The following is a 26,527-nucleotide window of genomic DNA, read 5'->3' on the forward strand; positions in this document are numbered from 1 at the left end:
GAAAGTTCACCAACTGTGTATAGAGCACCCAAGTTGCCATATTGTACTGAAATTTACAGAAAATTACAGTGCTGCAGAATAAAAAGGAAAGGGAGATTTTAATAATATCAAATTACAATATGGCTTGTGTAGCAAATGTAGATGCTATATTGTTTTTTAATTGCTATATTTTTTTCCCACAAAGGTGGAGTTACCCTTTAAGATTATACAATGTATACATGATGTGGAATCTAATATCTTGTTTGAAAAAGGACTGTAGGACAAGTGAATTATCCTCCAATACAGTAGCAATGTGTATGGCATGTATACAGCCGTGGCCAAAAGTTGCGAAAATGACACAAATATAACATTTTCATAAAGTCTGCTGCTTCAAGGTTTTTTGACCTTTTTGTCAGATGTTACTATAGCATACTAAAAATATACAAGTATTACAAGCATTTCCTATGTGTCAACGGCTTGATTGACATTTACATGAAGTTTATGCAAAGAGTCAATATTTGCAGTGTTAACCCTTCTTTTTCAAGATCTGTGCAATTCACCCTGGCATGCTGTCAATCAACTTCTAGGCTACATACTGGATGATGGCAGCCAATTCTTGCATAATCAATGCTTGGAGTTTGTCAGAATTGATGGTGTTTTTTTGTTTACCCACCTCTTCAGGATTGAGCACAAGTTCTCAATGGGACTTAGGTCTGGGGCGTTTCCTAGACATGGACCCAAAATGTTGATTTTTTTCATTCTCCAATGACTTTTGCCTTATGGCAAGGTGCTCCATCATGCTGGAAAAGGCATTGTTCGTTATCAAACTGAAGCCTTCTTCACAAATGCAGTGGAAATGTTGTTTATGGGATTAAGTTCATTTTCATGGCAAAGAGGGACTTAATTGCAATTCATCTGATCACTCTTCATAAAATTCTGGGAGTATATGCAAATTGCCAACATGAAAACTAAGGCAGCAGACTTTGTGAATTAATATTTTGTGTCATTCTCAAAACTTTTGGCCATGGCTGTACATCTACCACAGAAAACAATAGCTGAAAGAAAACATTCCAATGCAGCCTTTCTCAAACTTTTTACCCTAGAGCAGTGTTTCTCAACCTTTTTTTAGTCATGGCACCCTTTAAAATGATGAACAATCTCGAGGCACCCTCCAAAATTATGGACAGTCTTGGGGCACCCCCCATTCTAAAATGTAAAAACTATTTTCATTGTTTAACATAATGTAGCAACATCAATACATGGAGGAACCCAATGTTAAAGGTTATTCTTCCAAAGCAAATACACTTTTGCAAAATGGTACTGACTAGTATTTCAAGGTTTCTCTTCTCCCTTAGTTTTTCTCCATTACTCAACTAATAAGAACCCAAAGCTGATGGAGAGAGGCAACTGAAGAGAGGCAACTGACACACACCTTATCAACCGATGTTGTCATTGATCATTAGGAGGTTGGCAGCTAGAAGGTTGTAATTGTGTACAATGAAAACCTGTGGCTGTGTGTAACTTAAAGGCAGGATTCATCCACCCACCGGCTTGTATACAATTTTGGGGACATTTTTAGGCATTTTGCCAAGGCACCCTGGTTGAAAAGGGCTGCTCTAGAGACATACGTAAAAAAATTTCAAGCATCTGGGAAGCCCTTTCTAACAGCAATTTAAATGGAGGTGAGTGGGTGGAGGGGCCCCCGCCCTTTGGTGGTCGGAGGGGGGAGAGCCACTTTTACAGTGGTGATCAGAAAATTACAGGTAGCAAAAAAGATCATTGGTGTCATGTTGCTGGCTTCAGTAAGTGGTGTTTGCCCTGGAGCTATACAGAAACCAATAAATAGAAGGTCAATTGGCCACAGCTCAAGGAAACTCTAGCAATCTCCGGATGAACCCTAGTTCAGAATGACTGTTCTGGAGTATACTTGGCATTTTCTGACAAATTCCCACTGTTGGCCTTAAGGGCCAGTTCACACCATAGAAAAGAAGTATGGATGCATTCTAGATGCTTTTCTGCACGCATGTTTTTGATGCGTTCCAGTGCGTTTTTGATGCAGCCCAGTGCAATTTTCCCCCTCTTTTTTCTTAACCTTAAGGGCCAGTTCACACAACATGCAGTCCAGTGCGTTTTTGTTCTGCTTCAAAAACGCATTGGAAAAGCAGAGTCAGTTCTTACCGCTAACTGTTTCCAGTAGTCTTCCAGGGCAGTCCTTGGGATGGAGCTCCTCACACACCAGAAACACATTGCCATTAATTTCTTTAAAAGACAGCCCCTCAGGTCCCTGGTCGATCATCCAAGAGAACCGAAGGCTGAAATCTGAAAGACATAAAAACACAACACAACCCCACAAGGTTACACATTAGGGTGGGATCGTGCTGCCCTGGAAGACTACTGGAAACAGAGTTACCGGTAAGAACTAACTCTGCTTTTCCCCCAGTCGTCTTCCAGGTCAGCCCTTGAGAGGATAACCAAGTACTCACCAGATTAGGGTGGGACAACGGCTTGGAGGACTTTCCTACCAAAAGATATCAGATCCAGCCTGTAACGCTGAACAAAGGTCGAGAATCCTGACCAAGTCCCTGCCCTGCAAATTTGCTCCGGAGTGGCTCCCGCCTTCTCTGCCCACGAGACTGCTGAAGCCCTTGTTAAATGAGCCCTTAGATCTTTTGGCGGTGTTATCTTCATAACTCCGTAGCATTCCAGTATAGCTGCCTTGATCAATCTGGCTAGCGTTTTCTTGGACGCTTGTTTGCCTGTTTGCCAGCGTACAGGACAAATAGAGCATCTGATGCTCTGAACTCGTTGGTAGAAGGTAGTAGTGAAGGTAGTACTATATCCTGGGATTTATGAAAAGTTGACGTCACTTTTGGTGTAAATCCCGGGTCTGTTTGAAGGACAATTCTATCATCATGAATCTTTAGAAAAAAGGTTCTCTGACAGACAGAGCCTGGATTTCCCCTATCCTACGTGCTGTAGTGATAGCCACGAGGAAAACAGTTTTGAGTGTCAGCAGGCGTAAAGATGTTTCTTGTAGCGGCTCAAAGGGATTTTTAATGAACCCCCTCACAGTATCACCGATAGAAGATCCCATGTGGGACATTTTTGTGTCTTGGGTGGTCTGTATTTTGCCAACGCTCCCCAAAAGCGTGAGACCAAGGGGTCTTCTTGTAGTGTCCGTTCTAGATACACTGACAGCGCTACTATCTGGACCATCAGCGTACTGACATCTAGACCTTTATCAGCACCCTGCTGAAGGAACTTAAGAATAGTCGGTGTATACATCTTTTGTCTGTTATTTTTAGTGCACCAGCTGTTAAACTTTCTCCAGGTCTTTCTGTAGATGGCCCTGGTGTTCGGCTTCCAAGCGCTCAGAAGCGTTGTCACTACTTTATCTGAGAGCCCTTTTGATCTCAAGATGTCTTCCTCAGTAACCAGGCCGCCTAATTGAAGCTTTCTTGTCTCAGGCCTGTTAGGGGTCCCTGACACATCAGGTCGTGCCTGTGAGGAAGTAGCCACGGCTCTTCTGCTGAGAGACTGAGGAGCTGAGAGAACCAGGCTCTCTTGGGCTAATATGGTGCTACGAGTATGAGCTTTGTTTGTTCTTGTAGGAATTTCTTCACCACCCGAGGAATCAGATGAAGGGAAGGCGTAGCACATCTTGAAATTCCATGAGTTTTGGAGTGCGTCTAGCCCTAGAGGCCTGTCTTGCTGGTTTAGCAAGAAAAAAACGCTTCACCTGGGTGTTTTTCCAGGATGCAAACAGATCTATATTTGGTACTCCCCAGCGGGCTGTAATTTCCCTGAACACCTCTGGGTGCAATACCCATTCCACTTGGGAGATCTCTTGGCGGTTGAGGAAGTCCGCCACTTGGTTGTTTTCCCCCTTTAGATGGACCACTCCCAACGACAGTAGGTTCCCTTCTGCCCATCGACATATCTGATTGGAGATGTGGCTTAAGGAGGGGCTCCTTGTGCCCTCTTGTTTGTTTATATAAGCCACTGCCGTGGCGTTGTCCGACAGGATCAGGGTGGGATGACTCCTTAGCTGGTCTTGGAAGTGTTCTATGGCTTTGGCTATTTCCATAAGCTCCCTCCAATTCGAAGATGCCTGGGCTTCTTCCGGGGACCATCTCCCCTGAGCAGGTTGCCCTGCTAGGTGGGCTCCCCATCCCCAACTGCTTGCGTCTGTGGTCAACTTCCGTGAGGTTCAGAAAGACCATGCCAGACCCGTTTTTTCTTTTTTGAAAGTTTTTATTGTTATTTCAAGGTAAAAAAAATATATAATACAGAGCCTATTGGGCATACCCAGGCTCGGTCACACACAAACTAAAATAATAATAAGCTAAACTACTGTACGCTCAATCACCTGTGCAGATTATCTAAAGTGTTCTTCTAGTTCCACAGATACTCCACATAGCATACTTTAATTATTTACGAAATGAAATGAAGTACAAGTTACATATACACATTCCACCCTCTCCCCATAACTATTGACCGAGCAACCCAAGGAAGCCTACAAGTTCAGAGATGCCACTTGAGCCGTTACAGGTAATTAATAGAGCGTTACTAATCGTCCATCGAGTCTGCATTAGTGGACAGGGATTCCGTCCAGATGTCCCATATTTTATGAAATTTCTTAGCACAGCCACGCGACAGGTAAGTAGCCTTGTATAGTGGCAGAGCAGAGTTCACTAACCTCTTCCAAAAATTTATTGAGGGTGCGGGTGAAGCCTTCCATCGGAGTACTACAGACCTACAAGCATAATAAAGTAATAATCCTAGTAGGGTTCTGCTTGCCCGGCAAGGGGCCAGCGGTTCTACAAGTCCCAATAGACATTCCTCCACTGACAATGGCACAGGAATGGTGGCAACAGTTAAAATAAAAGTGGTGACCTCAGCCCAAAAGACTTCAATCTGAGGACAGTTCCAAAAAATATGAATGAAATCCGCTGAGGGCGAGTCGCATCTCCAGCAAGAAGCTGGGATGGATATATTTTGTGTAGGCCAGACCCTGGTTTAAATTTATGTGGACCCTCCACCACCAGGGTGACCTCTTCATGGAGGTTGGGAGTAATAGCGTCCTGTTCAGATCTTCTTGTTGATTTCTTAAGAAAGAATGGCAGGGGCCTTAGATGATATTTAGCCCATTGTATTTCTGGTATCGTTGAGGTCATCAGACCCAGAATCGACATCAGCTCCCAGATAGATATCGGGAGGTTGTTCTGTACAGAACTTACTCTCTTGACGAGGCCTTGGATCTTCTCCTCCGGTAAGGACGTCTTCTGCTCTATGGAGTTGAGCAGATATCCCAGAAACCAGATGTTCTGAGAGGGACACAGGTTGGATTTTTCGAAGTTAGAAAAACCCAGCCTAGTGGCTTCAGCCATAGTTGAGCTTCTGCAAGGTCTTTTACCAGCTGTACTTCTGACGGTGAAAAGTAGGTAGTCTAGGTACGGCACTACAGTCATCTTCTTCAATCTCAGAGGGGCCAGGGCTTCTGCTAGGACTTTGGTAAATATCCTCGGTGCCAAGGATAGACCGAAAGGAAGAGCCCTGCACTGGAAAGGATATTCCTTTCCTTCTATCTCCACCGCCAACCTCAGATATCTCTGGGATTCTTCACGTATGAGAATGTGGAGATAGGCATCCCTGAGATCCATGGTTGCCGTGAAAATTCCCGATTGAAGGATATTTTTGACCGAGAATATGGATTCCATGTGGAATCTTTTGTAGTGTATCGCTTGGTTCAGGGGCTTTAGGGTTAATATCAAAACTTCCCAGAAGGTTTTTTGATCACAAAACGCGTGAGAGTAAAAATCCGTTTGTGTCAGTTCCTCTGGGACTGGGACTAAGGACTTTCTGGTCTACTATCTCCCCCCGCAACAACGGGAGAGCTCCTGCTTTTTCAGGATACCTGGAAAGTTTTGTTAATAAAAATCTCTCTGGAGGATGACAATTGAATTCCAGGGAGTAGCCCCTCATGATAATGTCTAGAATGAATTGATTGTAGTCTCCTGCCATTGAGGTAGGAAGGTAGCCAGCCTTCCTCCTACTGGCAATCTGTTGTCATTGTTTTGAGGTTTGGTTAGTAGAGCCAAAGAGGACATTACTCTTCGGCTTCCCCTTGTGACCCGTCCAGTTCTTTTTGGGGTAGTCTTTTTTCATCTTGTGGATGCTCTCTTCGGCCAGGAAAAAAACCTCTTTTGTGGAGTATTGCGCTTTTTGTTCGGGAAGGTTTTCTTCCTGTCTGTCGTTCTTTCTAGGGCTTTGTCCAAGCCTGTCCCGAACAAGCAGTCTCCGGAGAATGGGAGGTTGCATAGTCTCATTTTGAATGCAGGGTCCCCTGACCAGGTCTTCATCCAAATAGCCCATCTGGCTGCCACGGCTAGGCCTCCTGATCTTGCTGCCAGTTTGACAGACTCAGCAGACACATCTGCTATGTAGCTGACTGCTTTAGAGAGGATCAGTAGGGTCTTCAAAATTTCTTCCCTGCGAGTGCCGGCTTCAGGCTGGCGACACTTGTTTCCCAAGCTCTCTTTAGGATAATGTCGCCCCTCTTATACATGCAATCTTTAAGATGCCCCATACCTTCAAAGGCCAATGAGGATTTTTTGGAAACTTTGGATAGTGGCGCATCCAATTTAGGATTTTTATTCCACACTTCCTGTGGATCGTCACTGAAAGGGAACCGCTTCTTATGACTAGCCGCAAAGAAGGTCTCCTTTTCTAGGTCTGCACACTCATGACGTCCGACACCACCTGGTGGACCGGGAATACTTTGGACTTTTTCTTCCTAAGACCTTGATACATCAGGTCACGTTTTGATGGAAGTTCTTTTTCTTCCTCAATCTCCAAAGTCTCATATATGGACTTCTACGTTTTCTAGGGACAATTTGTACTTGGGCCCCTTTTTCTCTTCTCCCCGTCCTCCTGCTCCGAATCTGAGCTGTTGGTGGCTATTACACTAACCACGCTGCTGCCCGCTCTTTCCCTCGCCGTCTCCTGCGACCCTGAGGTGACTGATCTTGGCTATGGAAGTGGGAGCTGTTTAAGGTTTAACCTCTGCAATAAATTTTTTTAAGATCCTTAAAAGGTAGTGGCCATATCCTCCCTCACGGATCCAAAGATTTTTGTGTAGATTGCATCTGACCGTTTTTCAACCAGTCTGTCGATGCACACTTGGCATAGCGGCTCTGTGCATTCCAAGGGCATCTTGGTAGCATATTTTGCACACCGCTTTCTGGGAGTGGGCTTTGGTTCTTGAGAAGGCTTGGCCTGCCAAGACAAACACAGGGGCCCATAGCTGTGAGAAAAAAAAAAAAAATTATACTCAACCCGCCAGTGTGCACACCCAGTGACACCTCATTAAGCCCTGTAGTGCCCCAGCCCGCTAGAGACCACCACCATCTAGCTAGCTGTTCCCAAACTGGACAACAAAGGGTCACCCACTGGTGCCTGCATCCCTGGGAGCCTGGGCAGATGACAGAGCATTGTCCTCTTGCGTCCTGTACCATCCATGCTGTTCCCTGCAGCCGCGTCCACGATAATGGCACCAGCCGGCCAATCAAGCTTCCCGTGCCTTTAAGGGGTGGACCAGTTCCCCAGCGCACGCGGATGACATCACCCCGCCCCGGAAACGTGTCTTCCGGGTCAAGTGGCCTCCAGCCCCGGGTACACCCCCCCCCCCCCCCTGCTGAAGGGGATGGTGTATCAATGCCTTTCTCCACGCCTGAGCTCAGAAGAAGCCAGAATCCGGGTCACCTCCTGCTTGCAGCCTAAGGATAATTGCCTGTGGCCGTACGTCCGATCTCTTCCATCAACCATATGGTAAGGGTGCACTCACCCCCGCAGTCCAGAAGCTCACCCCAATGCTCTCCCTGCTTGCCATGAGACATGTCCCAGCTCAGCCCTTGGGAGATGAAGCCTCCGGTGGTGCCTTCAGGCAACATGTCTCCTCCGAAATGGAGGGAACACTAAGACTGACCAGGGACCTTAGGCACCGCCTTTTAAAGATTAGAAAATTAATGGCAATATGTTTCCTGTGTGTGAGGAGGAGCTCCATCTCTCAAGGGCTGACCTGGAAGACGACTGGGGGAAAGTAAGTTATACGGTTTCCAATGGCATAGTTCACACCAGTGCAGTCAGTTCCAGGGCGTTTCAGTAAAAAAAAAAAAAAAAAAAAAAAAAAGTAGAATGTCCTGCACTGGAACGCAGTAAACACAACAAAAACACACTAGAACGCATAAAAAAATAAATAAATAAATAAAACGCACTGGAGCCTGGTATAGTAGGAAAAAAAACTAAAAGCACCTGGAATGCACCAGGAAACGCGTCAAAAGCGCACCGGAACACATCAAAAATGTGTTAAAAACATGCATGCAAAAACGCATCCGGAACGGATCTGGAGTGCATTTTTGTGGTGTGAACTGGCCCTAAATAAGGACGTGTGTTACAATGCGTTTTTGGTGCAATCATGATGCGTTTTACAGCATTTCAGTACAGTCCACTGCAGTAAAATGCAGCATGTTCTACTTTTTTTTCTGGAACTGGAACTGCAAGCACTGGAATGAACTATGCCACTGAAAATCATATAACCTACTTTCCATGCTTTTTTTTTTTTGTGCATCAAAAATGCACTGGACTGCATATGGTGGGAACTGGCCCTAAAAGTTAACACAGCAATGACAGCTTATTCCCTTATTACAGTACGCACAGGATGGTTTCACCTTTCAATGGTTTGATCATTTTTTTTAATAGAACCATTTTCTACAAAATGTGTGCCAGATATCTGGTCTGCAAAATGCACTTTTGTAATTACCTGTAATACACAGCCAGGTGACCTTCTTCCACCTTATGAATGGATGAATGTAAAATCAAGGCAATTAGGACAGTCACCACTCCTACTACCGCTCCCAGCTGTGCCATGGTCATTCTGGTGAGGAAACAAAAAATATTTTGTATCAAGAGTATTATAGTTTTATATTTTCTTGTTTAATATTCATGATGAGAAAGTAAAACATGATGCAGCTCCACCTCCAAAACCCCCTCATCACACCAGAGAAGGTTGTGCAGTTCCAGTACCAGTAAGGCTGGTCATACAGTATACAATTTTCCTTTAGATTTACCAAAAACCATATGAGGTCAAACCGAAACACTTTCAATTTGTATGCAATCAGGCAGGCCCATGCACTACATAATTGATGGTAAATCTAAAGAAAATTGTATAATGTATGGCCAGCCTAAAAGCTGATTGTCAAAAAGGAGCCTACTGGAAAATTTGGCCAAATAGCAGCTGCATTCAATCAGATGCAGCTGCTGTCTGGGTATCCTGAAAGCCACTATCTGAGCTGTTCAGCATGGATGGAGGAATCTAAGATTTCTTTAGCTGAGGCCACAAACTAAACAAAAGAAAACAGTATATGGTCAGCTTAAAAGTGGATCTACCCAGTCTAACTGCAGGCACGATGCAAGAGTTTTTCATATAACAACCTTTACAATTGGCCTAGAAAAAAAGGCCAAACACATAGACTATTGTCTTTGCAATGAACTAGTTAGAAAGCACAAGGCATGAGTCTTATGAACAACATTATGGCCAGTTCCAGAAAAACTGGTTAATAACTTGGCAAGTATGGACGTTTATCACAGGTCTCATGCACAGGATGATGCAAAATGAGGAAAAAAAAACTGAAAAACACTGCGCTAAAATAAATACATAGAGCAGCTACATATGATGTGACAAAGAACAATAAATAATGTGGATAAAAAATGTAGCGCATAAACATGGTAAATGTTCTCCACAAAACACCTCAATGGTGAAAATCATGTGTGATTAATATCAAAAGCAAACAAAAATATAAGTGAAGATAAAGTCCATATGAATGAACTTGGAACACATAAATGTCTCTGCAGATGTGTATAAACAGAATTACTGGCTGTGAAAAAGTTTGTGATATAAATAAAAACTGGGTGGGTCAACACATGCATGCGACTTCCGTCTAGGATTCCAACAAGGCAAGACAAGAATAAGCTGGACTCTTACCAGATCTTGTGGACTCCCCTGTCGTATGACATGGAGTCATGTAAGCGTTTCGCCAAACCAGGCCTGTAGATCGATATCCGGATCCACAAGGGTCATAAGTGTCGATTCCCCAGGTTCTCACGGGATCATCAAACGAATCCTTGTAGTGGATATAAGCGAAGTTCTGGCGACTGAAGTGTATGATGTATAGCCAGGATGGGCTATAATAATCCTCTCCCAATCATATGTGGAAAGAAAAGAAGAGCTTCTCCATAGTGCAGATAAAAACGGTGGTATCTTTTTACTGTAATAAAACAAGATACATAAAAACAAAATGATCACTGAATAAAAAATATATATATGGGGCAACCTAAGAGAAGGTAAAAAAGCCCGACATGTTTCGACCCATAGGTCTTCTACTGGGGCATAAGCCACCATCTCTAAGTTGCCGATAATTATAAATGATACATAAAATTGTAGACCAATCACAAACAATGAGGCATAATTGGATATTATTGGACAAAGGAGTATCAGCTGATCAAGAAACACCAAACCTTGCATGGGGAGGCCAATAGCATCATCCTAAAGGGCGAACAGATCAAACAGCCAATCAGTGGGCCTGCAAAGAACTGGCGCCCTCAGACCTCCCAGTGCACATGTCAAACATTTGTCATGACATCCGGTCTAGAGCAAGAACCTGACATCAGTAACAAGTTGAATGTTAGAGATTGGGTAACTAAGACAGCCAATAGGCATGGACTCTTCAGTTCATGTCAGTGGCTATACTTTGGTATATCTGGCATCTAGGGCCTTCATTGCGTACAGTGATCCGCCCCGGTTCCGGCGCTCCACCCACACAGGAAGCCGGAGACCTAGGGCGGTCACATGCGCAAATCATGTGACCCATCGGTCTCGACGTGCAGTGGTCTGCCCAGGCTCCGACACTCCTCCTGTGTGGGTGGAGCGCCGGAACCGGGGCGGATCACTGTACGCAATGAAGGCCCTAGATGCCAGATATACCGAAGTATAGCCACTGACATGAACTGAAGAGTCCATGCCTATTGGCTGTCTTAGTTACCCAATCTCTAACATTCAACTTGTTACTGATGTCAGGTTCTTGCTCTAGACCGGATGTCATGACAAATGCTTGACATGTGCACTGGACGGTCTGAGGATGCCAGTTCTTTGCAGGCCCACTGATTGGCTGTTTGATCTGTTCGCCCTTTAGGATGATGCTATTGGCCTCCCCATGCAAGGTTTGGTGTTTCTTGATCAGCTGACACTCCTTTGTCCAATAATATCCAATTATGTCTCATTGTTTGTTATTGGTCTACAATTTTATGTATCATTTATAAATATCGGCAACTTAGAGATGGTGGCTTATGCCCCAGTAGAAGACCTATGGGTCGAAACATGTCAGGTTTTTTTACCTTCTCTTAGGTTGCCCCATATATATATTTTTTTATTCAGTGATCACTTTGTTTTTTATGTATCTTGTTTTATTACAATAAAAAGATACCGTTTTATCTGCACTATGGAGAAGCTCTTCTTTTCTTTCCACATATGATTGGGAGAGGATTAATATAGCCCATCCTGGCTATACATCATACACTTCAGTTGCCAGAACTTCGCTTATATCCACTACAAGGATTCGTTTGATGATCCTGTGAGAACCTGGGGAATCGACACTTATGACCCTTGTGGATCCGGATATCGATCTACAGGCCTGGTGTGGCGAAACGCTTACATGACTCCATGTCATACGACAGGGGAGTCCACAAGATCTGGTAAGAGTCCAGCTTATTATTGTCTTGCCTTGTTGGAATCCTAGACGGAAGTCGCATCCATGTGTTGACCCACCCAGTTTTTATTTACATCACAAACTTTTTCACAGCCAGTAATTCTGTTTATACACATCTGCAGAGACATTTATGTGTTCCAAGTTCATTCATATGGACTTTATCTTCACTTATATTTTTGTTTGCTTTTGATATTAATCACACATGATTTTCACAATTGAGGTGTTTTGTGGAGAACATTTACCACGTTTATGCGCTACATTTTTTATCCACAGGATGATGCAACCCTAACTGCAGGATACAAACAACTTGGGGCATTTCTAGCAAGCAAGACAAATAAAAACCTAGTGTTTTGAAAAAGTATTGATAACAGGGATTGATGGATTATCGGTGCGGCCGATATTCACTTTTTTAGAAGTATCGGTATCAGTCAGAAAAACTTACCGATATTACTTCAAGGAGTTTTACCGGGGTGATGCAGACATGTGGAGAGCATGACGCCGATGCGCCAAGGCCAGGGCCTGCCCCCGTCAATGGACAGGACGGGTGACTGGTCCTGGACTGGGCGCATCGCAACCCCGGGGAGTGAACCGAACAGACCCCAGCACCGAATGTGTATAGGATGTGAATAGATAAAAATGTATGAACTGTAGGAAAAGATCAGGAAATCTGAAAAGGATAAAAATGGGAAGAGAACAAAAGAAACTCAAAATGAATACAAAAGCAAAAACAAAAATTATTTGCCTTGAATTAAATCAATATATAGCAAAGAAAACTACAAAATGCACACTCACTCTTTGAACTGAATCCAATCACTGTGCAAAGAAGTGTAGGGTATAAAAAAACTTTAGCCCTGAACTGAATCAGTATTTATCTGACTAAAGAAAAGCAACAAAAATAAAAAAACAAAAATAAAAACTTTAGCCCTGAATTGAATCAGTATTTGTCTGACTAAAGGAGAATAACAAAACAGACAGAAAAAGCAGTTTTAGCCCTGAATTAAATCAGTGTTTGACTAAAGGGAAACAGCGAAGACCGAGACAGGAGGAAAAATATTGGATAAAATAAATATATATGTATTAGCTATGAAAATTCCTATATAGCATTTGGAACAAAACAAAAACAGACACAGTTGTGTTACACTGTATTGAAACAGTGTATGAGGAATTATAAAAGGGAAAAATGTAGGAAAATTGATAGGAAAGAAAATAGTTCTAATTGTTTATACTAAATAAAATCAATATGCAAAGGCAATTGTTAAGAGTAGAAATATATGTAAACAAGACTATATATGCGACTCTTGCATTGAAATAGGTCAATGAACAAGAGGGGGACCATAGGTCTCTATCAAATAAATTATAATACAGCGAGAAAAAAAGAGAAGTAACAGAAAATATAAACATAAAGATTGTTAATAAAGGTGGGTAGAATAAAGTATGAGACAAGGTAACAGGAAATAGATAAAAGGTAAATTGTAATGAGTATGTGTGGGCATTGATGAGTGGATTGATCAGGTCACTCAAAACGGGTGTCTGCCACCCTGGTTATCATATATCAAAAGGGGTTGTGACCTATCCACACTGTTTTTACGGAAAGCACCCACATGCCTCCATCCCAGTGAATACAAAAGGAGTTAGAGGATAGAGGCGGGACTTTGCATGAGGCATGTAGGTGGGTGTGTTAACTGAATGGTATGTGTTATGGTGTAGATATAAAAGATAGGTGCTATACAACGTAATATCCACAGAAAGTATTACAGGATAATCATGGTATAAAAGTTTAATAGCATAGGTACTTAAGCCAGATACAATCATACAAGGACACATCTTAGACCATAGTTGAACATGTTATAAGCAGTATATTAAAAGGCAATATTCCAATACTAATTGGACAGTTGCAAGAAAAAATACATTGTACAGTAAATTATGTGCATCAATAGTTATTAACTCAACGTGTTTCTTGGCTTGAAATCAATCATCAGGAGTCCGATGCTATTTAGCTGTATTAAGACAATGAGGTATCTATTAATGTATGGACAGATATTTATAGGAGAGATAGACTGAAAATATAAATTTCTAAATACTCAATACTAAATACTGTCCATTGACGGGGGCGGGCCCTGGCCTTGGCGCATGGGCGTCATGCTCTCCACATCCGGTCTGCGGTGCCATTGCCGCCTCTTCACGGGACTCTCAGTGGTTTTCCATCTCTGGGCTCAGGCGCTGTATGGGATGGTGGGCGACCGCACTTTTTCATTGGCTGTCCTCTCCTTCCCCCCGCCACGTCATCACGCCCGCTCATGACCTTGGCGTGAGCGCGCCCCCAACCCGCAGCAATAAACGGCAGTCTCTGGCCGGGCGCCTTGAGATCTCGTCATGACTTTCGGACATCTGGTTTGGCTCAGCACTCACCACATAGGTAATTCCTCAACACTCTGTCACATCCACATTAGCAGTGGCTTCTCAGTTGCATACACACTCTATCCCACTAACACACTCACACTCTTCTTTTATTTCCTAGCTCCTCTTCATATATTCACAGCTTAGCTTTGCCGTTCTCACTCATCTCACACTTATCACATTCAGATAATAGCTCACACACTTTCTCTCATTTCTTCCACAGTTTTTTCAATGCTCTCTAGCCTCGCCAATTGTCCCTGCCTGACAGCCTTCACGGGTACCTTGGTCACTTGGGCAGCCATGGCTGACGGTCGCTTGGGGTGTGCTCTTTGCCTCAACCCCGGGGGAGACTTTATGGACCCAGACCAATGTTGTATTTTTACATATAGGTCACCATTAATCAATGCATTATTTGTGAGTATTTAGAAATTTATATTTTCAGTGTATCTCTCCTATAAATATCTGTCCATACATTAATAGATACCTCATTGTCTTAATACAGCTAAATTGCATCGGACTCCTGATGATTGGTTTCAAGCCAAGAAACGCGTTGAGTTAATAACTATTGATGCACATAATTTACTGTACAATGTATTTTTTCTTGTAACTGTCCAATTAGTATTGGAATATTGCCTTTTAACATACTGCTTATAACATGGTCAACTATGGTCTAAGATGTGTCCTTGTATGATTGTATCTGGCTTAAGTACCTATGCTATTAAACTTTTATACCATGATTATCCTGTAATACTTTGTGGATATTACGTTGTATAGCACCTATCTTACCTACATGCCTAATGCAAAGTCCCGCCTCTATCCTCTAACTCCTTTTAAAAACATAAATGTATTTTATTAGGATTAATTGTGAGAGACCAACACAAAGTTGCACATAATTGTAAAGGGGAAAGAAAATGATAAATGGTTTAAAGATTTTTTTTTACAAATAAATATCTGAAAAGTGTGGCGTACATTTGTATTCAGCCCCCTTTACCCCGATACCCCTAACTAAAATCTAGTGGAACCAATTGCCTTCAGAAGTCATCTAATTAGTAAATAGAGTCCACCTGTGTGTAATTTAATCTCAGTAAAACACAGCTGTTCTGTGAAGCCATCAGGGGTTTTTGTTAGACAACCTTAGTGAACAAACAGCATCATGAAGGCCAAGGAACACACCAGACAGGTCAGGGATAAAGTTGTGGAGAAGTTTAAAGCAGGGTTAGATTATAAGAAAAATATCCCAAGCTTTGAACATCTCACAGAGCACTGTTCAATCCATCATCTGAAAATGGAAAAAAAAAAAAAAAAAGAGAAGAGAGTATGGCACAACCGCAAACCTACCAAGACATGGCCGTCCACCTAAACAAGCGGGGCAAGAAGAGCATTAATCAGAGAAGCAGCCAAGAGGCCCATGGTAACTCTGGAGAAGCTGCAGAGATCCACAGGAGAATCAGTCCACAGGACAACTATTAGTCGTGTACACGACAAATCTGGCGTTTCTGGAAGAGTCGCCATTGTTGAAAGAAAGCCATAAATCGTCCAGTTTGCGAGAAGCCATGTGGGGGACACAGCAAACATGTAGAAGATGCTCTGGTCAGATGAAACCAAAATTGAACTTTTTGGCCTTAAAGCAAAATGCTGTGTGGCGGAAAACTAACATTGCACATCACCCTAGAGCTGCACAATTAATCGTTAAAAAATCGTGATCTCGATTCACCTTCCCTGACGATCCCTCCTGCTGAGTTTGCCGATTCTTTCATATAAACAAGTGGAGGGATTATCTGCTCACTCAGCTGTCAAAAGAAAACATCCAAGCAGCCTGCCAAGTTTAGAACTTGAAACATTGTTTCTAACTTCCTTCTTAGATCAAAGGGATAGAACTTCTTTGTGTAAACAAATAACCTGGGCAATCTGCCAAGTTTTAAACAACGTGTAAATGCAGGAAGTTTAACCACTAAGGCTCGGTTCACACTAGGGGCGGCACGACTTGCAGGTCGCCTCACTGAGGCGGCCTGCACACGACAGGGGCGGCGACTTGCAAAACGACTTCTATATAGAAGTCTATGCAAGTCACCTCAAGTCGCCCCCAAAGTAGTACAGGAACCTTTTTCTAAGTCGGAGTGATTTGCGTCGCTCCGATTAGAACGGTTCCATTGTACAGAACGGGACGCTACTTGTCAGGCGACTAGGTCGCCTGACAAGTCGTCCTAGTGTGAACCGACCCTTAAAGTCTAAATCTTTTTCTGACACGTCTTAAGTTAAAATCAATATTTTTTGTTAAAAAAATTACTTGGAACCCCCAAACATTAGAGAAATATATATACATAAAAAAAAATATATATATATACATTTTATTCCCTAGGGTCTCTGCTAATTATATATATATATATATATATATATATATATATATATATATATATATATATATATATATATATATATATATATATATATATATATATATATATATATATATATATATATTTTAGCAGAGACCCTAGGGAATAAAATGGCAATTGCTGCAATATTTTATGTCACACTGTGTATTTGCCCAGCGGTCTTTCAAATGCAATTTTTTGGGAAAAAATACACTTCAATAAACAAAAACGAAACAGTAAAGTTAGCACAATTTTTTTGTTTTAATGTGAAAGATGTTACGCCACGAGAATCGTGAGAGAATCGTGATCTATCCTCTAAGCAAAAAAATCGTGATTCTCATTTTAGCCAAAATCGTGCAGCTCTACATCACCCTGAACACACCATCCCCACCGTGAAACATGGTGCTGGCAGCATCATGTTGTGGGGATGCTTTTCTTCAGCAAGGACAGGGAAGCTGGTCAGAGCTGATGGGAAGATGGATGGAGCCAAATACAGGGCAATCTTAGACGGAAACTTATTAGAGTTCACAAAAGACTTGCGACTGGGGTGGAGATTCACCTTCCAGCAGGACAACGACCCTAAACATACAGCCAGAGCTACAATGGAATGGCTTAGATCAAAGCATATTCTTGTGTTAGAATGGCCCAAAGTCCAGACCTGAATGCAATTGAGAATCTGTGGCAAGATTTGAAAATTGCTGTTCAGACGCTCTCCATCCAATCTGACAGAGCTTGAGCTATTTTGCAAAGAAGAATGGGCACAAATGTCACTATCTAGATGTACAAAGCTGGTAGAGACATCCCCAAAAAAGACTTGCAGCTGTAATTGCAGTGAAAGGTGGCCCTACAAAGTATTGACTCAGGGGGGCTGAATACAAATGCACCCCACATATTTGTAAAACATTTTAAAAACCATTGATCATTTTCCCTTTACTTCACAATTATGTGCCACTTTGTGTTGGTCTATCACATAGAATACCAATATAGTACATTTACGTTTTTGGTTGTAACATGACAATGTGGAAAATTTCAAGGCACTGTATTTTCTATTGCAGCAAATTTATAGTTTTGCTTAATAAATCTCTCATCAACAGATGTGTTTTTTGTTTTTTTACACATAAGGAGTTAAGCATATTTGTATTTCTACTGTAAATGCTTCTAAACATATTAGTTCCTGTTCTGTGCAAATCAAATTGACTTGACGTTTATTTTACCAGAAGATAAGTTTAGAATAACAAGATTCGTACAGAAAATAAAAGCCACAACAGAAATAGCAAAAATGTTTAGGTTTCAAACTACCTACATTAAAGAAATTGTTGGCAAGTAGTAGCTTAAAGCTGGGTTCACACTATTGCAAATTGGATGTGGTTTTCTCCACATCCAATTTGAATGTCAGGAGCCTGTAACCGGCTCTCAAATGGAGCCGATTTACACAGCTCTAGGATGTGGAAAAATCGGACCTGAAACTGTGAACAGGGACGCACCCGACGCCTGCTGTGAGCCGCTCCACATGGAGGTGTGAACCCAGCCTAAAGCAGAAAATAAAAAAATAAAAAAAATAAAAATACATATAATAAGATAAATATTTCCTGTATACGTTTTAACAGAGGATTTGTATATATGTCTATTGGCTCCCGAGTTTTATACAGCACCAGGGTGTCTGGCCGGGGAGAAGACCTGATATTTATCTGCCTCCGTAAAGGAACACTTGTAGATTTTGTCCCTCCTCCAGCCTGTGATTGGATAGGGAAGCAGAGAAGCAAACTGATGATCAGGTCACTTTGCTCTCTCCTCTTTAAACACACAAGCACTGCCGGGGCCGAGGACCTACAGAAACCGCTATCAACAGTCTACAAAGAACTATTTGTGGAAAGACCCAAAATGCTTAACAAATGTAAAGACACATGGAGTGCATTAGTAACAGATTTTGGGGGGGAAGATTGGGATGACATGTGGGATCACCCGTTCCGGACTCTGGTGTCGGCCAGGGATAGGCTCATTCAATTTAAAATACTTCACAGGGTGTATTATACTCCTGTAAGGATTGCCCGGATATATGGTACAGGTGCCACAGAATGCTGGCGATGCACAGTCAGCCATGCTGATTTTGACCACATATTTTGGCAGTGTCAGCCGATAAGGGAGTTCTGGAAGGGGGTGTCACACACCATACAGAAGGTGCTTTCGGTACCGATTCCTGTAACGATCGCAGTCTGTTTGCTGGGTCTGGTGGAGGAGTTGGCGCCCCGGAGGGCACAAAGAACTATGATCTCTCTCTCCCTTTTTTATGCACGTAAAGCTATTTTATTGTGTTGGAAAAAACCTGAACCGCCCACAGTGTCTTATTGGAAAGGCATAATCAATAAAGCATTACCTTTTTACAAAGCAACATACTTAAGCAGGGGTTGTCCAAAAAAATTCGAAAAAGTATGGCAATGTTGGCTAGATGACAAGGACACTTTGAATTGATCTGCTGTGTTGGGGGAGAGTCTTGGCAAGCACTCTAAGTATTGGGTAAAATGATGATGTAATCCTGATTAGATAATTATTTGACTGAGCGAGGATTGTGTGTACCATTGATCTCTAGCAAACGAAATATTTTATGAGTATGGAATGTGATTTAACCATAGTGAAAGCAATATTCAAAGGTTGTACAGGAGATTCGGCAACAGTGAAGGGCTGCACAAGGGTAAGGGTTAGGGGGGAGGGAAGGGAGGGAGAGGGGGGGGGGAATTTTGGTACATGTTGTACAGTACTGTATGAGTGGTTAAAATGTTAATAAACAAAAATTTTCAAAAAAAAAAACACACAAGCACTGCAGCAAAACTGACTGGTTCTTTTTGCTGCTTCTCCCACTCCAAGTTTGAGCTTTGCTGTACAAGAATTGAAAGAGGTCAAAGTGTATATGGTCAAAATGTAAAATCGTGATAATCTTGAAGTTTGTAAACTTACTTCCTAAGGAATCCCACACATTTTCTTCCCTAAATTCTGTAGTACATATTCACTATGCTTTGTAAAAATGAACTGCGGTGTCACAAAATTACAGAGCCTGGTGTCTGAACTGTAAAGGTGCAAAAAGGAGAAGATTTAGGAGGCAGAGTCAGTACAGGAATAGCTTGTAGTCAGCAAGGCATCATTGGATATGTTCACACTGATGCAGGGCAATTTGAATGGGTTTTCAAGTGCAATTTTAAGGATCACTTCCAGTGCAATGTGATGCAGGTTCAGTAGTGTTTCCAATGCATTTTGCATATTCTCTCTCCCCCCCCCAAAACTGGAAAGCAGGTCAGAAACACAGCACTGACTTCTACAAATCGCAAAGGAATCGCATTGTGTTTGAACATCTATGCGTTTTGCATGGAGTTTCCAATAAACTATATGGAGCTCAAATTACACTGCAAGACGCCAGGGTGAAAATAAAAACAATCGATTTTTTTTATTTAAATCTGATTATTTTTAGCAAATTTTAATAAAATGCTTTGGGAGTAAAAATCTATCTAAAGATAGTTTTCTATTTAGGATACATTAATAATTTAGTTTATTCAGCATGAAATGGAGCTTAGTTATGTAGCATGGGGCTGTATATTCTGCAATATTTATATTTTTTGGTAAACTCATTCAATGAATCCAAACTCGGCAAGCTAAGATAACATGCACTGCATTGATGCATTCACACAATTTCGCAGTAATCATGAGATAAAACAAAGTTCATGAATTTTCCTTTATCCAATTGTTTTGCAAATCTATGTACACTACAAACTGTATGATTGAATCAGTTCGGATATTGCTCTTTTCCTAACCTAACAGGTTATTATTCTAAATAGGAAACCTTCATTTTGTTTGCAAATATTAAAGATTCTAACTACCAGCAAGAATAAGTCCTTACATTTAAAGAGCACCTGTCATTTCAGATCCGTCATGGCAGTGCCTGTTAGCGGGCATCCACTCACCTGCTGCCGCATCACCAACCATCCCATTAAAGAGGAGGTCCGGTTAAAAAAAAAAAAAAAAACAAATCAAAAGTCAGCAGCTACAAGCACACTTACCTGTCCAGGGTGCCCGCGATGTCGGCCGCCCGAGGCCAATTCGTCCATCAGATCGGGTCCCGGCGCACCATTCGAAGTAAGGGAAATAGGCAGTGGAGCCTTGTGGCTTCACTGCCCGTTTCCTACTGCACATGTGCGATTCGCGTGGCGCTTTGTGAATGGTCGGCTGTGTTCTGGGACACACACAGTTCCCAGAATACACCGCGAGGAGGAGAAGACTGAAGATCACCGCGGTGTAGGAAGTGGCAGATTAGAACGATCTGCCTAGCAACAGCCATTTCTGGTAAGTAAAAAATATTTTTTTTTCTATTTTTTTTTCATATTTTTAGGAGCATTTTATTGCATTTTTTTTTTTTAGGGTGGACCTCCGCTTTAAAGTGAATGTGACTGTCGGTGAGTTAACAGGGGGTCAGAGGAGGAGCTGCTGCTGGACAGATGACAGTTGCTCTTTAAAAATGATGATTTATATCAAGTTGATTTAAATCAAATCCACCCTAAAAGACGCACAGGACCCTTTTTAAAATTGCATTCGCACTGCACATTTGTGTACCACTGCCCTAATCTAAATAAATAAATGTTTCATATTTCACGTGTGTGATTTCATGCGTTGTGGAACAGATCTAAAATCGCATTAGTGTGAACCAGGGCTAAAGATCGAAAGTAAACAGAGCAGAAACTCCAAAGCATTCATAGAATCCAAGATGTTGAAAGATGCCAGCAGAAAGGCAGCAATCACAAAATGAAATTATTTTTTATGGTTTTTCTCTAACAATTGTCTGCTACTGCAATGCTGATGTTATAAGACGAAAGTGTATGCTGTGATCACAGAACTCTAATATCAGGACAAATTCTGTTATTTATGCTGCTTGCTTTTAAAAAAACACATTCAATCATATATTAAAACTGAACTTCAAGAAATTTCAAAACTCCTCTTACAGTTGGGCTCCCTCCACACTGCAAGGGTTAAATGCCTTGGGTACCACTAAAAAGCAGTTTTACCAAACTCATCCCTAGCTGGCTTGGAAGTTGGTGTTCTCACTGGAGCGCTGTCCTGTGGAGGGGGTGAGAGTGGCTGGCTCAGGCTTTTAGTGACACAGTGAGTATCTGAGCCAGCCGTCAGTCAGGCATTTGGGCAGATCCCGACATTATTGTAATGATCCCTGCAGAGCCTGGACTGGCTCTGTGATGTCAGCTTTAGCCCACTTTCGGCAGTATCTGGGTCACAAAGGTGCAGAACAAAGTACACTCCTGTGACCCACAGGAGAAGTATGGCCAAAAGAGCTTTGCCCATACTTCTCCTTTAATTTGTGCGTTTATATAATCTGCCTGGAATTCTGCTTTAACCGCTTGCCGACCAGCCCCTGCAGTTATACTGCAGCAGGTTGGCTCGGCTGCGCCAATTGCTGTAGGTTACGACAGGCTAGTACAGGGCAATCTGTGAGTGCATACGCACCGAGGAACCAATCGCTGATCACTGTTATTACTAGTAAAAAATAAAAAAGTCATAAATCTATCCCCCATTTTCTAACTACCAGCAAAAATAAGTCCTTACATTTAACCACTTGAGCCCCGGACCATTATGCTGCCTAAGGACCAGAGGTCTTTTTCCAATTTGGCACTGCGTCGCTTTAACTGCTAATTGCGCGGTCATGCAATGCTGTACCCAAACGAAATTTGTGTCCTTTTCTTCCCACAAATAGAGCTTTCTATTGATGGTATTTGATCACCTCTGCGGTTTTTATTTTTTGCGCTATAAACGGAAAAAGACCGAAAATTTTGAAAAAAAATGATATTTTCTACTTTTTGTTATAAAAAAAATCCAATAAACTAAATTTTAGTCATACATTTAGGCCAAAATGTATTCGGCCACATGTCTTTGGTAAAAAAAATGTCAATAAGCGTATATTTATTGGTTTGCGCAAAAGTTATAGCGTCTACAAACTAGGGTACATTTTCTGGAATTTACACAGCTTTTAGTTTATGACTGCCTATGTCATTTCTTGAGGTGCTAAAATGGCAGGGCAGTACAAAACCCCCACAAATGACCCCATTTTGGAAAGTAGACACCCCAAGGAAATTGCTGAGAGGCATGTTGAACCCATTGAATATTTATTTTTTTTGTCCCAAGTGATTGAAAAATGACAAAAAAAAAAAAAAAAAATATTTACAAAAAGTTGTCACTAAATGATATATTGCTCACACAGGTCATGGGCCTATGTGGAATTGCACCCCAAAATACATTTAGCTGCTTCTCCTGAGTATGGGGATACCACATGTGTGGGACTTTTTGGGAGCCTAGCCGCGTACGGGGCCCCGAAAACCAATCACCGCCTTCAGGATTTCTAAGGGTGTAAATTTTTGCTTTCACTTTTCACTGCCTATCACAGTTTCGGAGGCCATGGAATGCCCAGGTGGCACAAAACCCCCCAAAATGACCACATTTTGGAAAGTAGACACCCCAAGCTATTTGCTGAGAGGCATGGTGAGTATTTTGCAGCTCTCATTTGTTTTTGAAAATGAAGAAAGACAAGAAAAAACATTTTTTTTTTTCTTTTTTCAATTTTCAAAACTTTGTGACAAAAAGTGAGGTCTGCAAAATACTCACTATACCTCTCAGCAAATAGCTTGGGGTGTCTACTTTCCAAAATGGGGTCATTTGGGGGGGTTTTGTGCCATCTGGGCATTCCATGGCCTCCGAGACTGTGATAGGCAGTGAAGAGTGAAATCAAAAATTCACGCCCTTAGAAATCCTGAAGGCGGTGCTTGGTTTTCGGGGTCCCGTACGCGGCTAGGCTCCCTAAAAGTCTCACACATGTGGTATCCCCGTACTCAGGAGAAGCAGCAGAATGTATTTTGGGGTGTAATTTCACATATTCCCATGGCATGTTTGAGCAATATATCATTTAGTGACAACTTTGTGCAAAAAAAAAAAAAAAAATAAATAAAATTTGTCTCTTTCCCGCAACTTGTGTCGCAATATAAAATATTCCATGGACTCGACATGCCTCTCAGCAAATAGCTTGGGGTGTCTACTTTCCAAAATGGGGTCATTTGGGGGGGTTTTGAACTGTCCTGGCATTTTATGCACAACATTTAGAAGCTTATGTCACATATCACCCACTCTTCTAACCACTTGAAGACAAAGCCCTTTCTGACACTTATTGTTTACATGAAAAAGTTTTTTTTTTTTGCAAAAAAATTACTTTGAACCCCCAAACATTATATATTTTTTTAAAGCAAATGCCCTACAGATTAAAATGGTGGGTGTTTTATTTTTTTTTTCACACAGTAATTGCGCAGCGATTTTTCAAACGCATTTTTTGGGGAAAAAACACACTTTTTTAAATTTTAATGCACTAAAACACACTATATTGCCCAAATGTTTGATGAAATAAAAAAGATGATCTTAGGCCGAGTACATGGATACCAAAAACATGACATGCTTTAAAACTGCGCACAAACGTGCAGTGGCAACAAAATAAATACATGTTTAAAAGCCTTCAAAAGCCTTTACAGGTTACCACTTTAGATTTACAGAGGAGGTCTACTGGAAAAATTACTGCACTCGATCTGACCTTCGCGGTGATACCTCACATGCATGGTGCAATTGCTGTTTACATATGACGCCAGACCGCCGCTTGCGTTCGCCTTAGCGCGAGAGCAGGGGGCGACAGGGGTGCTTTTTTTTTTTTTTTTTTTTTTCTTTATTATTTTTTTGCTTTTTTAATCTTACTTTTAAACTGTTCCTTTCATATTTTTTTTTTAATCATTTTTATTGTTATCTCGGGGAATGTAAATATCCCCTATGATAGCAATAGGTAGTGACAGGTACTCTTTTTTGAAAAAATTGTGGTCTATTAGACCCTAGATCTCTCCTCTGCCCTCAAAGCATCTGACCACACCAAGATCGGTGTGATAAAATGCTTCCCCAATTTCCCAATGGCGCTATTAACATCCGGCGAAATCTAAGTCATGAAATACTCGTAGCTTCCGGTTTCTTAGGCCATAGAGATGTTTGGAGCCACTCTGGTCTCTGATCAGCTCTATGGTCAGCTGGCTGAATCACCGGCTGCATTCTCAGGTTCCCTGTTGAGACAGGAGAGCCAGAGAAAAACACGGAAGACGGTGGGGGTGGGGGGGGGCATTCCCTCCCACGGCTTGTAAAGGCAGTCTAGAGGCTAATTAGCCGCTAGGATTGCTTTTACATGAAAGCCGACCGCTGGCTGAAAAGAATGATACCAAGATGATACCTAAACCTGCAAGCATCATTCTGGTATAACCACTCAAAGTCGTGAATGGCGTACCTGAAGACAAAAAAATGGTTAACAATGGTTAACAATAAAGCACAGTAAACAGTAAAGTATAAATAATTACACACCTGAAAAACAAACATGATAAAACATAATAACAATAACAATAACAATAAAACATTGCAGAATAGAATACAGTAAAAAAGAGCAGAACAATAGAGAGAGAGAATAGAGAGAGAACAATAAAACGACAACTATTTTTTTTTTATTTCATATTTTTTTTTTTACACTTTTTTTGTAACTAACTTTTATAACGGTAACCGGTTCCAGGTTCGGGTCTCTCAAAATGCGATGGCATCTTGGGAGACCCTGTGAAAGTGTGCCTAGTCTGTGCAATGCTGTACCCTACGCTAATACTCAACTAGTGAATGGTAGCGTTCAAAACATTCACCAATGCAAAGACCAGGATTGTCAGGACAGGAGGGACAATAATAGAGGGTGTCACGCCTATATCCGCGCTTGCTGCAGACACAACATCTTTTTTGGGGGGGTTGGTTGGGTAGGGGTACTCGGGAGGACATAAAGAAAATGCCTCTCATGCAGCCGACTGCATTTGGTTGGGGATGTGAATGGGGGAAGTACGGGCGCTGCAGAAGCGGTGGGTTCCCAATTAGGATTGGCGAATGCAGCAGGAAGGGCATTATGGGCACGACGGGCCTGTGTTTGTCTTTTTGGTGGCAGCGGGACACTACTTGTGCTTGCCACCTCACCAGCTTGAACTGCACTTATGGGACTCGCCACGTCACCAAGTCTTACTGCAGTGCTGGTTTGACTACGACCGGGATGTACTAGGCCGCTGGCGCTTGCCAGTTCCCCAAAACGCTACCAAAAAACTGTTAGCGATCGCAGGGATCAGGCCTGACTCTGCGAACGCTGCAGTTATGCGTTTAGTGTTTTGTAAGTGACAGTGATCAATCGATACTGCACTTGGGTGGGCTGGGCCGGGCGGAGGGGCAAAACGCAGGTGCTAGCAGGTATCTGGGCTGATCCCGCTAACACTGCGTTTTTGGGAACCCTAAACTGCTGGTGACGCTAGTATAGATCTGATCGGATCAGATATTGATCCGTTCAGATACTATACCACTAAGGGAGGTGTACGGTGCGTGTGTGGGTGTTAGCGGTACTGGCGCTAACCTGACGCTGCCTGGGGCTGGTGCTTGCCAGTTCACCAAAACGCTACAAAAAAAACTGTTAGCGATCGCAGGGATCAGGCCTGACTCTGCGAACGCTGCAGTTATGCGTTTAGTGTTCTGTAAGTGACAGTGATCGATCGATACTGCACTTGGGTGCGCTGGGCTGGGCCGGGCGGAGGGGCAAAACGCAGGTGCTAGCAGGTATCCGGGCTGATCCCACTAACACTGCATTTTTGGGAACCCTAAACTGCTGGGGATGCTAGTATAGATCTGATCGGATCAGATATTGATCCGTTCAGATACTATACCACTAAGGGAGGTGTACGGTGCGTGCGTGGGTGTTAGCGGTACTGGCGCTAACCTGACGCTGCCTGGGGCTGGTGCTTGCCAGTTCACCAAAATGCTACCAAAAAAACTGTTAGCAATCGCAGGGATCAGGCCTGACTCTGCGAACGCTGCAGTTAT

General features: G+C 42.3%; 1 protein-coding gene across 2 annotated transcripts in view; it reads right to left on the reverse strand.

Moving 5' to 3' along the window:
* ERLIN1 (ER lipid raft associated 1) overlaps positions 1-26,527 on the reverse strand; it is a 69,990-nt gene that overhangs the window by 33,627 nt on the left and 9,836 nt on the right. For both annotated transcript variants that reach the window (XM_073596748.1, XM_073596749.1), the window contains one exon: positions 8,801-8,914. In XM_073596748.1, the coding sequence (XP_073452849.1) occupies positions 8,801-8,913 (113 nt within the window). In that variant the 5' untranslated portion in view covers position 8,914. The remainder of the gene's footprint in view (positions 1-8,800; positions 8,915-26,527) is intronic.

The sequence above is a fragment of the Aquarana catesbeiana genome, linkage group LG08, assembly GCF_042186555.1.
Source record: "Aquarana catesbeiana isolate 2022-GZ linkage group LG08, ASM4218655v1, whole genome shotgun sequence".
Lineage (NCBI taxonomy): Eukaryota > Metazoa > Chordata > Amphibia > Anura > Ranidae > Aquarana > Aquarana catesbeiana.